Below are 17,587 nucleotides of genomic sequence, written 5' to 3'. Positions count from 1 at the left end.
ATCTTGGGGCGCCTGGGTGGCTCAGTGGGTTGAGCCGCTGCCTTCAGCTCAGGTCACGATCTCAGGGTCCTGGGATCCAGTCCCAGTCTGGCTCTCTGCTCAGCGGGAAGCCTGCTTCCTCCTCTCTCTCTCTCTCTCTCTCTCTGCCTGCCTCTCTGCCTACTTGTGATCTCTCTGTCAAATAAATAAATAAAATCTTTAAAAAAAAAAAGAAAGTCACTATCTTGTTTAGCCTTAATCTTCTAAAAACATATTAAATCCAAATCCTTAAGTTATCACGGTTTTTATTAAATGAAGAAATGTCACTATTAAAATTAGTTACAGTGGGCAGTTAAAAAAATGACAGAAGCAATCTTTGACTCTTTGCTAAGGGCATCTTGTTACCACTTGCATGTGCTTACCTCTATTTATTCTAGAAAATAAGGATACAGGCTTAAAAAAAAACATGATTTCATAAACATGTAATAAAAGTTCTACTCTCATAGGAGTCCATTGATCTTAAAAAACGAATTCTCATAAAACTAAGTATAAAATTAACTTTTACAGATTTACTTTTAATGAGAGCACACAAGCCCAGTAATTTCATTGGTTCTCTTCAAATAACCTCCTTAAAGTACCCCAGTGATTAACAGACTTCAAAAGTACGATGTGTTTTAAAGTACGATGAAAACTTTAAAATATAAATAACCCTTCAGTGTGGTAAGCATTTCCTACGTATATGCCCAAGATCTATTTAAAACTCTTCAACTTTGAGCTCTCAAAAGCATCTGCTACAGACACACGAGTAACAGCACATATTACACAAGGCGGTTAATCTTCGTTAAGATAACCGTGGCTGTTAAGATCTGAACCCCGCGCTGAGCAGGAACCCACTACTCAAAAGCCTGGCTTGCTGATGTGTCACGCAGGGTGTTCAACCGCCAGCATCATTTACACAGGCGTCGCGCCTGGACTTCTGCCTTCCAAATGGCAGCGGGAGGTAAGGCGGCTGTCTGCTGTCATCTCCCCACCCATCCTTTCAGAGTGGTCCTGGGGAGGAGACAGCGGCTGCCCACGGGAAGGGAAGGGGGGGCGCGTTTTGCATCTCTGGCTGGTCGGCCTGCACCGGGCTCCCTATGCAAGGCACATACTCCACCCAACCACCGCACTCAGGGAGGACAAAAAAATAAAACAGTCCTTTTAAGTTCCCTGGGTGGGAACTCTCCAGAGCGCTTCAACATTTTCCCACGCTCCCGCCGAGCCGCTCGTTCCCTGCTCCCCCAACGCAGCCGCCAGCCCCGGGGAGCCCACCCTGGCGGCCTCCGGTGCCGGCCCGGGAATCCCTTCCCGCCGCGCGGCGGTCCAGCTCCCGCCGGCCCCGCCCCCGGGTCAGGCCCCGCCCTCACCTTGCGCCCCACGTTCCCGGGATCTCCGGCGTGCGCTCAGAGCACCCCAGGCGCCCTCGCTCCTCTTCCCCGCCCCGAAGCCTCCCGCCTTCCGCGCTGCCCGAGGGCTCGCCTCACCTTGGTCCGGATCTGCCCCGAGGTGGACACTTTGCGGATCAGTTTCTGGGGTCCCTCTTGCTCCGCTTCGCTGTCAGAGGAATCGTCTCCGGGCCCCGCCGACGCAGCGGCGGGGGTGACCGCAGCGCCGGCTCCGGCGGCCGCTCCTCCCGCGGCGCCCGGAGGGTGGTGCTGACCGCTGGCCCCGGCCATCCTTTCCGACTCCTGTGGGGACACAGCACCGCCCGGCGGGGGCGGCAGCGGCGGTCAGTGGGTGCGCTCGGTCCGAGCCGGGCCCAGAGCCCCGCGCCGGGCCGCAGCCGCCATCTTCCGCTCCCCCAGCCGCCCCCGCAGGCGAAGGGGCGCGGGGCATCAGACGCCCTCCCAGCCGCGGCCCTCCAAGCCCCTCTACCCAGCTCCAGAGCAGCGAGGGCAGTGGGGCACAGGAGACGCGGACCCCCGCCCGCTTGGGACCCCTGTGTGCCCAGCCTCGGGATGTTACGGGGTTCCTGACCCAGAATACGACCTGCACGGGTAGAGAGGATGGGAGTGACAGAGGGACCGGGGCGACCTACTACTTCCCCCGGGAGCCTGGGGTCCCTAGGATGGACCGGGGGGATAGGGGGTGGGCAGGAAACCTCCGCAGCCCAGCCGCGCGAGTCGGGCAGGGGCTAAGCTCCCTCCCTTGGCTCACAGGGCAAGGACGGCCCCTGGAGTAGAAAGGGAACCTACAGCTTCCTCCCGGCTCCCTTGGGTACACCCTGCCACCCCCAGACCTAGAATCTCTCCAGAACCTTGGGCCTCGCCGCACAGTTCCCACTGAATCAAAGCAGTTCCGCCTCCCCAGATGGCTGGGCGCTGCCCCTCGTCTGTCTCACGACCCCTCAGCGCATCTCGGCTGAACCGTACCTCTCCCGCCTCTGCCTCGGGGTTTGGGTCCTCTCAGCAATCCCGACCGCGGCGCTTAGTTTCTGGCCCACCCCCACCGCCATCCGGCGCACACGGAAGAGAAGAGCATTTTCCGGGAGGTTCCACTCCGCTCTGAGAACTTTTCGTTCAGAAAGAGCGATCCCTTTGGCTAACAGGAAACTGGGAAGGGCGTGGAGAGAGCGCAGAAACAAGAGAGTACACACGGCCCGAGACCACAGAATGCAAAATAAATGTCTAAACTGAAGCGCCCGCCGAGACTGCCTGGAAGAAAACAATGCACCGAGACCATGTGAACACCCTTGCCCGAGCACGAAAACACTGGAGGTCCTGGGAGAGCCACTCCCTAACCCGGACCAGAGCGGGAGGAAATGCGATCAACAGGCTGCGGCCACCGCTCACAACTCGCCCCCAGCGAGAGGGCTAAGCCGGCACTTGGAAACAGCAGCCTCTTGGCGGGGTGTGCACGCTGAGCGCCAAAGAACCCATGTAGGTGTGGGAGGGCTTGGGGGAGAAGATACTAAGATGACAGATTCCTCTTGTCATCCACGGAGAACTCTAAACTTAGCTGTGTTTTTAAGTAGGGCAAAAAGTCCCCGCCAGACAGTGGAGACTCTTCACACTTCAGTAAAGCACTTAATCTCTTCTGCGTGTTCGTGTCCTTCAGTCCCCGTTCCTAGTTTTTCAGTTGATATGACCTTCTACTTTTTCAGCTGACATGACCTTTAAGGGTCCTCCAAACTAGCATTCTATTGGAGTTTTGTTTCTTTTCAGTTGTAATCTTACTCTCAACACTAATTTGATTGCTATGTCAAAATTAACAGTTCGAAGAGGTTAGACGAAACAATATTCAATCCCGATACTATATATCCGCATTGCTGATTAAAATGTAAAATGTGCCTGTTTGAATCTTCAAAGACAGGAGATTGCTGCCTTGAAATACTAACTGATGGAAGCTACTTCTCCAGCTTCTGTTGTCCTCTTTAGGAAGGTAAGGAGCTAGGCAAATTAAACTTTTAAGAGCCCTTGTGGTTTTGTAAATATGTGATTCTAGATCTACATAGAACATATTGTTGTGAAGGGAATTCTTTAAGAGAAAAATAACCAAAGTAACGGCCTTCAGCCCAACCTGTCTGGTCACTGATGAGTCCAATGGTTTGTCAGTGTAGATAAGAACACTTAGCAAAGGGCCTTTTGAAAGAATAAACCCAGTTCAGACCTCTCCTTTAATGATGGTGAGGCCCTAATCATGAGTTAGGACCAAAGTCAAAATCAGGTGATCACTATGCTAATATTCTATTCACTTCAGCACACCATGCAACAAAAGTTAGTTTGTCAATTATTATGTTTGTATTCACACTTTAGGCTTTCAAATTTTATATAGTAACATGTTCCTGAGTCCAGATAGAGTGATTAAACTGAAACACATTGTTGAACACCCATGCCCATCCTGAGATCTGAAGAAGAGGGCTGAATACATTTCTCATTCTGATTCAGACACTGACTGCTGAAAGATACCTTAGAAGTGTTTCATGTGCAAGAGCTGGGCAATTAATACCTCAAAGTGAAGGTATTTATACTCCATTAAAAACTTAACCTCAGTTGTACCTGCTCTTCAAAGACTCCTATAACGAGTTCTAAAACTTGGTTGTGACTTTGAAAGCACAGCCAGTCTTAGCCTACTCATGCTAAATAAATTATCCCTGCTCTACAGTTTCCCTAGCACATAGAATGCTCAGAGTGAAAACAGTGTGTAGGCAAATGAAGGAATGTCACTTCATTTCCCTCAAAAGGCAGTTCATGAAAACCCTCTTTTCTTTAATTACCTCTTCTGAGGAGACTGTTTCAAGTAATACCTAATGTAAAGTACCTGATCCATTAGATTCTTTTCAGTTCTTATCTGTAAATTAGAAGTTTCCAGAATGAATATCCAATCTGTATATCATATACCTGCAATGCACTTCATTTCTGCTAAAAATATAATAGCAATGTCAAGAGTGCCATATTTTCAACCATTTTAATGTAGCTCAGAATGGCAACTGAAACAAATTTCAAATATGTGGCATATTACATTATTTCTTCAATTTACAAGATTCCCTTGACTTTTACCTTACTTGGTGTTTTTAGACTTTATTCAAATAATTTCTTAGAGGAGTCTTACGTATTTATTACAGTTACTCTGAAATCTTTGTTTGGTACATAACATATCACAAACACGCTATTAAAAACTTGGACATAAGCCATGGAAACACTGCATTTGGGATGAAATGGAAATAGGAGCTACCACTAAATTAGGTTTCTACTTTATAGGGCTTTCTGCCCCATTTAAAGAAGGAAAAATTATTACTCTGAAGATGTATAAATTACAGCCAATTCTCATTCTGATACCAACTTTGTGAATATTAGCATTCACATATTCACATGGATATTTTAAATTATAGTCTTCTTATTGATCATTACCTATAACACAAAAGTTTAATATCCATTTGCAACCTTTAAGTCCCTTATGGTCTATGCTTTTATGTTAAACACTATATCACAAATACGTAGAACTCTATACTTGTGTACTGAAAAACCCAAGTTGGACTTTCAAACAGTAACATTCTAGGACTCATACTCCTAGTCAATGGGAACCATGCAAAGAACACTGCAGGCTGAATAAGTACAGGTCTGCTTTCATTCAAACTTTATAACTACTTCCACAATATACTATCTGTTATATATTTGAAATTTAACATTCAAAACTTTACTCCATCAAAATTTTCTGGGTTGTTACTTGAATAAGAGATTTTAGATTCATCATGATAGCAGCTACATGTACCTAGGGGCATCCCTGTACCTGAGGCAAAAAACCTTTTGTCATCTAGGCCTAATGCACAAATATGCTTGTAACCTATCATTTATATTTTGGCCCCTTTTCCTTTGAAAATCCTCCCTTGCTAATTTTCTATTAGTTTTGAATCATTCCATCAAAGCCAAGTAGATAAAAACCATATGGAAATAAAAAACAAGTTTTAGTAAGTAAAATGTACCCTAATGTCCTAGTGTCACTGTCTGAGGTCTGCTTTGTAAATACTCCCACAGTTTCTGAGTTTGGGCTGGAATTCAAGCTACCCATCTCCCCACCCCTACCCTAGGACATCATCTATGAGTAAGGGTTATTTCCCTAAATGTCTTCCCTCCCACCACCAAAATATTTTTGTATTGATTAGGAATTTAGGTAATGCCTCTCTGCCCACGGATTTGATTACATCCCAAAGCTAGTATTAAGGAAAATACACAGAAGCCCGAATGCTAACATTTATCTTCTTTTAGGCCTGATGCCCTAGCTGGGGTAATGATAAGACTAACTGTTTATTTAAATGCCCTCACTTAACTCAATAACTTCATTTTATCTCCAAATACAAAGAATGTCATGAAGCCCGGTAGCTGACCCTCAGCTCCAGACATGGGTACATTGCAAGCCAGAAGTTCTGTTCTCTTTACTACTATTCAGCATCTGTTCCTGAGATTATGTTTACTCATCTGTCTGAACAGTTCTAGGTAGAATCGTATCATCATGTTTTAGGTTTCATCAAAAAAGAACAAAGAGAATAAATCCTTATAGGTATGTCTTTATACACAATAAGGAATAATTCAGGGTCTATGTGTTGTGAATATTTCCTATTCAATATTAAATATTCTTATTATAAATATAAAGGAGTATACTTTTATGGTAAAGTATTAAAATTTTTGATATTTGAAATCAGACAGTAGATTTTCAATAACTGCCAAATGGACTCCTAGTCAAAGCAGATGTTCTTAGCCAACTGGGCTTCAGGAATTCTGACCCGCCTGAAATTTTATTATTATTCTTATATGCGTGTTGCATAGATACGTTGTGTGGAGAGACGCCATAGCTTTGGTTAGATTCTTTAACCCACTGAGCCACCCAGGTGCCCCAACTCTGGTTAGATTCTTAAAGGGCTCATTGACCCAAGATAAGTTCAGAATTCCTGATTTTGATGGATTTTGTGTCCTTTCAAAACATGTTTAGACAAAGCTGATATTTCCTCCCTCCGATTCAAATACTTAAATTAACATTTAAGCATTCTCCCCCCCCCCCCCAATTTATCACCTTGTTTCTTGTCTATGCCACTTTTCAGTAACTTGGGTTACACTTTTTTTAGGAACTTAAATGAGAATTCTTAGAATTAGACATACCCATATGACCACAGGTTTGCAAATAAAATCACTTGGTCAAAGTATCATTTTGTGCCACATACATGAGATCTCTGAAGATTTTTTTTTTAACTGTCTGAATTTCAACTCTTAACATATATGAAACAAGGCATTCTGTTAAGAATGTATGCTCTGTGAAGATGCAAGGATTCGTGTTTGGGTTAACTGCTATATCCAAAAGTCCTGGAACACAGTAGGTGAGGGATAAAATCTCTGTGGAGTGAATAAAAAGGCCTTCAGTGTTTAAAGAAAATAAAACCAATTTTTTTAAGGAGAGTTCTGCAGTCTGGAGAAAGCATCACAGTTCATTCACACATTTCTGTTAGGGCTCTGGTTTTAAAGGCAAATAAACGAGCACTTTCATTTTTGTCACCTGAAGTAAGGCAACATTAAACTTTTTCTCTATTTTTCTAGGCATGAAGTAGTTCTGAAAAATACTATATAACAGGGCATTTTTCACTGTGATTGGTGTTGGCTTAAAGCATCTGGGTTCAAAAGGGACTTCATATAGGAACGTTTAAAGCTTAAAAAAAAAAAAAAGTAACAAAACCAGGTCAATGAATTTAGTTCTCAGTGATCTTTGATTTAAACTTCAAAACAGAATTGTAGTTTTAGTTTCAAGAACAATTTAATCCCCAGTGATAACCACAATAGAAGAAATAGGAGCAGATGGGCAACCTAACAACATGTTCAAATTTGCAAAAGCAAAGACAGCTGCAGATACAGATGGGTCAGAGTCCAAGGACACTTTTGAAAGGTCGGGAAACAAGAGGCAGAGAAATGCATTTGGGCAAAGGAGCCTAGAGTGTACCTACTCGAAAAGAAAAAGGAGAACCAAGCCTGACACCTGACCTAGAAACTCTTAACAGGCAGAGGGCCAGTCTGAGCAGACACGCAGAGTCCCTGGGAAAAGAACATCCGAACATGTTGAACAGAACACGGGTGAGGCCAGAAATTTTGGACGAGGGTTTCCAGACAGGTTCAAGAATTTCAACCAGGACGGAGTAGCAAACATCGAGGCAGGGCGTGGAGAGCCAAAATTCGATGCCAAGGAAAAGGCAGCCCACACAGGATTACAGAGCTCTGAGTGAGACGGGGATTCCGGGGTAGAATCCCTGGAGGGATGTGAGATGGTTCTGACTGTCTGAGTTGGAAGAGAGAAGGAAGTTGGAGGAGTTTGCGGGAACAAATCCAAAGCCCCCCGATCTCTTCCTCCTTATCCTCACACACGCAAAACACACGCACACGCTCCTCTCGGTCCCTGAAATGACCCAGCCTCTGGGTGGCATGTGCATGAGATCGAGGTTAGCTCCCCGCTTCATCCCGGGCAAAACCCTTGAACCCCGGGGCCGTAGCCGCTAGCAGGAGGCGTGGCTCCAGGGTCCCAGCCGCCCGCAGCCTGTGATCGCCGCGGTCCTTGGGAACCTGTGCGCCCAGGTGCCTGCCAGGGCGCGGTCTCGGGAGGCTAGAGCTGTCTCCTCCTAGCCCGCACGCTGCCCCCAGAGTCAGGGATTCTCCTCTCCCTCCTCCTACCCTCCGTGCTCTAAAATCAAGTCAAAAGTTGAGGAGTCGATGAAGCAAAGGAAACGGTCCTCCGAGGGCCGTCGTCAGCGGTTCACCAGCGGCCCCTCCGGGAGCGCCTCGGCTGGCCGGACAAAGGCGCTCCGGGCGGCGCGCGAGGAGGAGCCCGGGCGGCGGAGGAAGCGCTGCCCCGGCTGGGAAGCAGCTGGGGACCTCATCCCGGGCCATTTCCTGAACGGAACCCGGCCCGGGCGGGGGGGAGCAGAGGAGAAGTGGGAGGGGGTGGGCGCGGGCGCTGTACCCACCGGTTCCTCCCAGGCCGGGCTGCGGGCGCCGGGCGCGGGGCGCACGTGCTGCGGCTCCATCGCGCCGCCCGCGCCCGCCGGCCCCCCGGGCGCGGGCACCCGGGCCCCCGCCGCCGCAGCCGGGGCCGCTGGATGCGCTTCCCTCGCCGCGGTCCTCTCGGCCGCCGCCGCCGCCGCCGCCGCCGCCGCCCCGGCTCCTGCCGGGGGCCAGCCACCGGCCCTCCCGCCGTCTCCGGCTTCCGCCGCGCTGCGCTCTCCCGCCCCCGCGCCGGTCCCTTCCTCCTCCTCCTCCTCCACCTCCTCGTCCTCGGTCCAGCTCCGAGCGGTCCGCTCCCCGCCGCCGCTGCCACCGCCTCCCACGGCCACAGAATCCGCCCCTCGCTCCTTCCTCCGCCCCCGGCTCCCTCCCCTTTTCCTCCCCGCTTCCCGCCCCTCCCCCCGCCGCCCCCACCTCCCAGCGGGCGGCCCGGGACGCACGTGACCCCCCTGTCAGGCCTTATAAGGCGCGGAACCGAAAGCTGCCGCCGGGTGGTCACGGGCACCGGGCGGCCCGGCCGACGCGAGCAGGCGTTCCCGGGGACGGGCTGCCGGGCGCTCCGGGAGCAGCGGGGAAAGCCCGGGCTGGGCGGGTCGGCGCGCTGGCCACCCGAGTCCCGCGAGACGCCCCCGGCACCCCTCTCCCTCTCTCCCCTCCCGGTGCCCGCAGCCCGCGCCCGCCTCCCTCCGAATGCCGGCTGCCGGGGCCGCGAGCACCTCCCCTCCTGCGGGCGCTGAGGCTCGAAGGAAACCGCACCGGACAGTTACCGACGTCCCCGGAGCAGGGGAGGTAGCTGCACTCCAGAGCCGCTCGCGAACCAGCTGCGCCGTATTCTTTGTGATGTTAAAAAGATTGTAGATGCGGTAGGGTTTGAGCTGGAGAGAGTGCTGCCTTTTATTCCTTTATAATGATTAACGGTTTCGTGAAAAGAAATCCTGCCACGGAGTCGATACGCCTTCCAGTTCCAGCAGTACATTCATATTAGAGAAAGGGACTGGTTCCCAGTGAGTGCTCAATAAATGGCAAGTCACCTCCTCCGGCCCTTTGAAAACGTTACAAATGGCGTTTCCGATCATCTTTCTGGCGTGGAAATCGGTTTCCATCTAGTTCCGAGCCAAGAATGGCTTTTCACGGGTTATTCCCTCTCCTGGACTTCCAGGCTCCTTTTATCAGCATCTTCCCAGGGCTCTTAATCATGTCAAACACATTCACACGTTTTTTAAAATAAACTGAAAATTAAGAACACTTACTGGATCCAGTCTGCCTCCAGTCCCCACCTCCTCCCACCTAAGCTTTTTGGGAGATAAAGGCCGGTTCCCATTATTCTCACATACATATCTTAATCTACTACTCATTTTTCCCTGCAGACGTTCTTCCACCAAGGCGGACAAAGGCCATGTGTGGCTTTAAAAATAACCTAAACAATGAGATTGTTGTGGTTTTTATTTTCAGTTCTCTTCTTACTTAACCCATCTGCAGCATTTGTCATTGGAGACCTGACTTTTGTCCTTGAAACTATCTCTTCCACTGGCTCTTCTGACACTTCTGTCTCCAAGTTCTCCAACCATTTCTTGTTCAGCCCTCTTGCCACCTCTTCCATATTGGAGTGCCAAAATAGTCGGCCCTTGCTCTGTTTCTAATGCTGCCTGGTCTGTGCACACCCACCCCTGAATGAATTCAACTACCAACCATGTGCTGATAACTCATAAATGGCCATCCCTACCCCAGATCTCCAGTTCCCTAAAGCCGATTTCTTACAAGAAATTTCTAGCCTGACGTCCCATGGACCTTAAACTCAGCTTGATTAAAACAGAAGGTAAATTTCCTGCCAGCTGGTTTTTCTCTCATCTTATGTTCTCAGTAAAAGTCTTCATAATCCATCTAGTCACCCAAAGGAAAAATCTGAAAATTGTCCCACACAACAGAACATTCCTATCACCCTCCTATCTACCTCCCTCCATTTCACTGTTCTTGCCTGGTTTCAGGTCCTTTGTTTTAAGCCCAGAAATACTGCATTTCTTTCCTTAATAATCTCACTGTCTCAAAGCTGGTGGGACCTCCACCACCACCATCTCTCACACTGTGGCCAAAGTAAGCCTTCTAGAATGCAAAATGGAGTGAGTCATTCCCTGAAGAAGCCCTTCTTAGAGCTCCCCACTTGTTACCTGTAGGATGAAGTCCCAGTATCTTAGCCAGTATCTATTTCTCCAGTCTCATCCAACAACTCTGAGCTCCTCACATGCAGTTACCTGTAAGGCCACTTAATTTTATGCTGTGCTGTCTCATGGGATACCCTATCCAAACACCTGCTTGTCAGGATTCAATGTAAGAATCACTTTGTTATGAAATCTTTTGACCCTGCTGCAGGTTAGAACTAGCCCCTCACTCTGGATGAAATGCACACCCCTCTACCCCCATCACAAGGCCTTGGAAGACTTTATTAAGCTCATTTTTTAAACTCATTTTTTAACATATAGTATCCCTGATGAAAAGTATTATGACTGACTTATCTCCATTTTCCTAGTTCTCAGTACAGTTTCTGATGTATCATAGGTACTCAGTAAAGGTTGAATGAATTAATTATGTGATAGAATTGGAGTTACCATATATTTTTTTAAGATTTTATTTATTTATTTGACAGAGAGAGATCACAAGTAGGCAGAGAGGCAGGCAGAGAGAGAGAGAGAGAGAGGAGGAACCAGGCTCCCCGCTGAGCAGAGAGCCTGATGCGGGACTCGATCCCAGGACCCCGAGATCATGACCTGAGCCGAAGGCAGCAGCTTAACCCACTGAGCCACCCAGGCGCCCTGGAGTTACCATATTTTTATAGCTATGGGAAACCAGTTTTCTGTGTATTATTTCATTTAGTTCTCACAATTCTGCAAATAAAATATTATCATCTTTTATACTGATGGAAATTGAAACTAGGTAAGAATAAAGCAATTTGCCCAAGGTGCCACTGTATAAAGTGCAAAGCCAGGACTATAATCCAGTTGCCTAGGTAAATTCCCTGCATGTTTATCTGCCCATTGTTTTTTCACCCTAAATCTTATTTTGCCCGCTACCATAGTTTTCTTTTTGTTATTGGTTGCCTGGTATATATCTTTTCATCTCTTTATTTCCAACCATTCTGAGTCATTATGTTTTATGTGTATCTTGTAAATAACGGTATTTGAATTTCGGTAGTGTTAACTCATTCTGAGAGTCAGCCTTTTAGTCGTCTATTTTAATCAGTTTTCATTTATCATGTTTATCAATTAGGGTAAAAGGTGATTGTAAGAAAGAGATCCTTCCTCTCTGGCTTCTCCCAATCACAATGTTTATTTCTCTTTCCTGAAACAGTCTTAGGATAAGTGGTCCAGTTTGTTAGGGTGGCCCCTTTGCTCTGGATTGCTATTCTTTCCCCTAGGGCATTGCCTTTATCTACCTGGGAGAAGCCTGTTAAAGGAGTTAGTTCTAGCTCAAGGAAAGAAAAGAGTGAAAAGGAACATAAGCCTGACTTCTTAAGCCTAAATCCAGAAATGACACACTTCTCATCTGCTCATGTGACACTGGCTAGAACTTAGTTATATGGTTACACCTAGCATCAAAGAAGCAGGAAAATGAAGCCATTAGCTGGGTGGCCATGTTCCAACCAGAACTCTATGACCGTGGAAGACAGAGAACAGACCTTGGTGAAAACTAGCATTCTTTGTTACACCAGGAATACCATCTTTGGATTTATTTCCACCTTCTCATTTTGTATTTATTTAACTTTGTTTCTCTTTGCTTTTTTTTTTTTTTTTTTTTTTCATCTTTCTTGCCTTCTATTCCTACTGTTTTGGAATTTTTACCTTTTATTTCAATTTTTAGTGGTTACCTTTAAAATATGAACATTTATACTTATCATCCAAGATTCCATAAAGAGCTTTAACCCCTTCCTTTAAAGATGATCTTAAACAAAAATAAGTAAAACGCCTTAGCTCACAATTCCTATAAACTATGTATTGCTATACAGTATCTTTTTTTAGGTCTTGCATATTTATTTCTTTTTTTTTTAATTATGTTCAGTTAGCCACCATATAATACATCATTAGTATTTGATGTAGTGTTCAATTCATTCTATCTAGTATTTTTTTATTCCCCATGTATCTTTTAGCTCTTCACTAAATTAGTCATCACCATTACTACTTTTATAATTATTTGATTAATTTTCCCAACATATTTTATCAGTGATTTTTCTTACTATTTGCTTTTTGTATCCCATCCTTTCCTTCTGGGCTCAATTTATGTCTGGTGAAGTAGGTTCTTCAGTATTGTTCTTCATCAGATCTGCGAGTAAAATTCTCTGTTTTGTCTCTCACTCTCATTTTATTTTCTCTCACATTTTTGAATCAGAATTTCGTCAGCTAAGGAATTCTAAGCTGGAAACTATTGACTTCAGTATCTTTTTTTTTTTTTTTTTTTTTTTTTTAAAGATTTTATTTATTTATTTGACAGAGAGAAATCACAAGTAGATGGAGAGGCAGGCAGAGAGAGAGAGAGGGAAGCAGGCTCCCTGCTGAGCAGAGAGCCCGATGTGGGACTCGATCCCAGGACCCTGAGATCATGACCTGAGCCGAAGGCAGCGGCTTAACCCACTGAGCCACCCAGGCGCCCTGACTTCAGTATCTTGATGTTACTGTTTAATTACCTTCTGGCATCTACTATTTGGTGATAAAAGGCTGGTCAGTCTCATTATTATTCCTTTATAGACTCTTTTTTCACCATAGTAACATTTTTCTTTTTTCCTTTCTTTTTTTTTTCCAGTTGATGTTTACATTCGTGATTTCTGTCTCGGTGATTTTGTTTTTTAGATAGCTTATTCAGGACTCAATATGCATCTTCAGCCTGAAGACTCAGGTCCTTCTTTAGTTTTGGACAATTTTCAGCACTTAGGTACTTCAAATATTCCTTCCTCCCACTCTCACCCCAAGCGTTGCTTTTTGTTTTGTTTTGTTTTTTTCCTCTATTTTATGTTTCTGGAACTCCTATCAGGTAAGAGTTTGAGTTTCCCTTTTCTCGTGTCTTAATTTTTCTTCCATGTTTCTGCTCTTTTTTCTCTGTGCTGCTCTTGGGTAATTTTCCCAGATCCCTTTGATTCTCTCTCTCAGATTCTCTTTGCAGCTGGATTATATACTCTTTAATATGGGCATTGAATTTTAATTTATTTACATTTATAAAATCTTCATTTCTTTTCTTTTAAAATCTACCTGCTCTTTTTGTTCATAATATCTTACTTTTGTTCTAGAGTCTATTCTTTCCTTTACCCATTTGGACATTTTAAACACCTTTACTTAAAAGTCCTTCAAATTGCTCTAATATATATCACTCTTACCACGACATATACTGAGTAATGTATAGAATCATTGAATCACTATATTGTATACCTGAAACTAACATAACATCATGTTGACTATACTAGAATTAAAATTAAAAATTTAATTTTTAAAAATTGTTCTAATATCTGTAGTTAGCAGAGTATAAATTCTCCCATTTGTTGCACTAGCTAAGTCAGAATTGTTGTGGTATGTTGCCTTGTGCGCTTTCTAGTGTTTTACTGTGAGCTTCTCTTCAGTGGGACTTGTTTTCCATGATGGGTGTGCAGCCTCTGTGAGGTATTACATTTGACCCAGGGACCTCCAAGTTCTCCTGGCTCACTTACATGTCCGGCAGCAGATGCTGGAAGGCTCAAGCAGAGGAAGGGGTTCCTTGGGTTTCTCCATTTCTAAGAGGCTTCTCTGTGATTCTTCTCACTATGGTGGCTTCTGGATATCTGGATTGACTTCTTACATATACAGGATCAGGGTTCATAAGGTGTATGTCAAAAAAGAACAAGCCAGATGGATGGTGTATTCTATTACGAACTCACTTCAGAAATCATACAGTATCAACTTTCACCAAGTGAATTGAATGGAGTTGTCACAAAACCCTGCCCAGTTTCAAGGGTATGGAACATATGGACCTCAAACTCATCAGTGGGAGGAGTATCAAAAATATTTTAAGAGGAACGTTTGGGATGAGGTATATCTACTCGTGCAGTGCTCTTTGGAACATCTGATCTACCACAGTGATATATGTTAGTGAATTTCAGTGTTACATGTCTGGGCAACCAGAGGTTAATTCTCAGATTAGATTATATTCATAGAGGGATATTCCTTCTCTCTGACCTGGGACCTGGAGAGCATGAGTTAGCACCCATGGAGAATCCAGCCAGCTAAAATGCGAGCATAGAGCCTTCTCCACAGTGAAGAAGCACAGGGCTGCCACATCTCACTGCCCCAGATGGATCTTTTATGGAGCCTATTGGAGTCTAACAAAACCTCCCATAGAAATCATCTGACAGAGACTCTCTGCTTAAGGCTTGTACTTGAAGCAAGTTTACAGATTACATCTTAGTAATAATGCACTACCTGAAGCAGGAAATAGAAATCATAGCCTTTGGTCCACTTTATCAAAGTAATGTGGAGCACACACACAAAGAAGTGCGATAGCAAATCCAACTCTTTGCGGCTCACATTGGCCGTTATCCCTGCTGCCTTAATAAAGAGACCCTTCGTGGCTTTTCAGGTAGCAGGGTGCTGCGGGTGTTTTCTACTTATTATAGACCACAACTTAGGCGTACGAATTCTACAGATGATTTTATCTCACTCTTCTGCCCTCATCCCACACAATTTCATGAGAAAAACACTTAAAAAATCAAACATTTGTTGACTATGAATATAGTTAACTAAAAAATACAATTAAGGGAAAAGGCAGGTTTAAAAAAACACAACATATAACATATGTAAATATTATGTAATGATGTATTAAGAAGTTTGGCAGGATATACCTCAATGTGGTTAGTTACTACTGGTGGGCGGGTAGATTCCCCAATCTCTTGTATTTGTCCTTTCTCGTTTTGTTTGATGTCTGGTAAGATTGTGCACGTTCTTTGATTTTCTTATCTTCCCACAGTAAGTATTTATTGCTTTTGAGAGAAAATTATGAACAATTGGTCATAATTAAACTAATAAAAATCATCATATTTAGGGAAATATAAATCCCTAAATGCATAAAAAGGAGATACATTGGGACTAGGAAATAAGGCAGAGGAAAAGTGAAAATAATCGGGGCCTACGGCTATGTCTTCTAGGCCCGATGAGGGTGAAGAATTGGGTCTAGAGTTTAAAAAAAAATGTGACAAATTTCACTGTGATTCAAACTGGGAAATTGTGAGGTTCCCACCAACTGAGCAAAGCCAAGGTTAGGGCTTTTGTGATCTCTGAGAATACAGTCAATGGACTTCATCTGGGTGGTGGCAGGTATCCAGCTACTTTGGATTCAGAGTTAGAGTTCTAGATCTCAGGAAAAGAGCTGTCAAGAGCCAAGTGGCAGAAATCAAGCCAAAGCAAAATGCCGGGAACTGGGACAAGAGACATGAAGGGAGCGCCGACCAGGTGGCTCAGCACCCAGTTCAGTGGTCCTCAGGGAGATGGGAGCAGGGGCCAATAGGCCAGAGAGGGCAATGGGAGCCAGTGGTCAGTGGTAGCCTTCAACATTGGGTGATGGGGCAGTGAATTTGAATAAAACGACCCCAGATTAAGGGACTAATGTTTTTTTGTTTGTTTGTTTTTTGTTTTTTTTTTTTTAGATTTTTTATTTATTTATTTGACAGACAGATCACAAGCAGGCAGAGAGGCAGGCAGAGAGAGAGAGAAGGAAGCAGGCTCCCCACTGAGCAGAGAGCCTGATGTGGGGCTCGATCCCAGGACCCCAGGATCATGACCCGAGCCGAAGGCAGCGGCTTAACCCACTGAGCCACCCAGGCGCCCGGGACTAATGTTTTTACAGTGGTTTTCTCAGAGTAGGTTAAAGGTATTTTCTTTTGGAAAACTGCAAGGAAGAGATGAAGGCAAGAGGGTGAGGTTTGGCACCCCGTCAACACTCACATTGAATGGAAAGCACACGGGATTTGCTGTAAAAGCAAACTGTGATCAAACTCTTGCTCTTCTACTTATTCCTTGAGACCTTGGGCAAATCGTTTCCTCCATTGTAAAAGCAGCATAACGATACCCATTTCTCAGCAGTGTGTGAGGGATAAGTGAAATACTGTACTAAAAATGTCTGGCTTGTCCCTTAGATGGGGGAAGCAGGGTGTTACTTAAGAACAACACCTGGGGGAGGGGGGAGTGCCTGGGTGATTCAGTGGGTTAAAGCCTCTGCCTTCCGCTCCGGTCATGATCCCAGGGTCCTGGGATCAAGCCCTACATTGGGCTCTCTGCTCAACAGGGAGCCTGCTTCCCCTCTCTCTCTGCCTACCTCTCTCCCTACTTGTGATCTCTGTCTGTCAAATAAATAAATAAAATCTTTTTTAAAAAAATGTCTGGCATAATATAGGTGTTTTTTACAAACATAACTAAAAAGGAAAAGGAATTAAGGGAATATGACTTTTATGTCCCACAAATTAGACAAGGACCATCCCCCCTTCATCCCCTCATTAGAGATGTCCTATAATCTTTGAAACTAGCAGCTACTGGAATTAGAAAACCATCTATTTTTTAAAAGCTTCAACATCACAGGTTTTTTAAAGTCCTTTTTAGATAAGTGACACTTAGGTTTCAATCATCACAAAATCCCTATGAGATAATTATTATTATCTGCATTTTACATATGAGGAGACTACGGTTCAGGGATTAAACAGTTTGCCTGCAGTCACAGAATTTGTCAGAGAGAGAGAGAGAGCCAGTTTGCATGGGGTTCTCACCACATAAGAGTCCCATCGAAGAAATGGAAGAAGAATCAGGAAATCAAGAGACCAATAAGGAAAATGGACCACATACACTTCAAGACTTTTGCTGGTGGGGGAGGAAGTTAGTGTTGTTTCATAGCAAAGGGAAGAAAATGTGTGTTTAGGCAAGTGGGAGGGAACTAGTAGAGGGAGACATGATGGAATGCCAAAGAGAGAGAGACAATTCGACCCGGCACGGGTCGAAGAATAAGGCTCATAGAACTCCCTTTCTTCAGAGCCAAGAGTAAAAGAGTCAAGGAAGAGAAACACATCTTATAGGTTAACTGTCGCTATGACCTGACTGGCA

The 17,587-nt window shown here is 45.1% G+C and overlaps 1 protein-coding gene across 7 annotated transcripts in view; it reads right to left on the bottom strand.

Annotated features, from left to right (window-relative positions):
- Positions 1-8,823, bottom strand: part of DGKH (diacylglycerol kinase eta) — a 205,109-nt gene extending 196,286 nt beyond the window's left edge. For 2 of the 7 annotated variants that reach the window (XM_059144623.1, XM_059144620.1), the window contains exons 1-2: positions 8,456-8,726; positions 1,503-1,706 (exon numbers count right to left, since the gene is read on the bottom strand). In XM_059144623.1, coding sequence (XP_059000606.1) covers positions 1,503-1,706; positions 8,456-8,515 — 264 coding nt within the window. In that variant the 5' untranslated portion in view covers positions 8,516-8,726. Of the gene's footprint in view, positions 1-1,502; positions 1,707-2,390; positions 3,084-8,455; positions 8,727-8,752 lie in introns of those variants that run through there. The other 5 variants (XM_059144625.1, XM_059144619.1, XM_059144622.1 and 2 more) reach the window with 4 other exon arrangements.
- Between the last annotated feature and the right edge of the window lie 8,764 nt (positions 8,824-17,587).

Source organism: Mustela lutreola, chromosome 13 (assembly GCF_030435805.1).
Source record: "Mustela lutreola isolate mMusLut2 chromosome 13, mMusLut2.pri, whole genome shotgun sequence".
Lineage (NCBI taxonomy): Eukaryota > Metazoa > Chordata > Mammalia > Carnivora > Mustelidae > Mustela > Mustela lutreola.
Note: the sequence above shows the minus strand (reverse complement) of the source record. Positions and strands in the feature narration are given on the sequence as shown.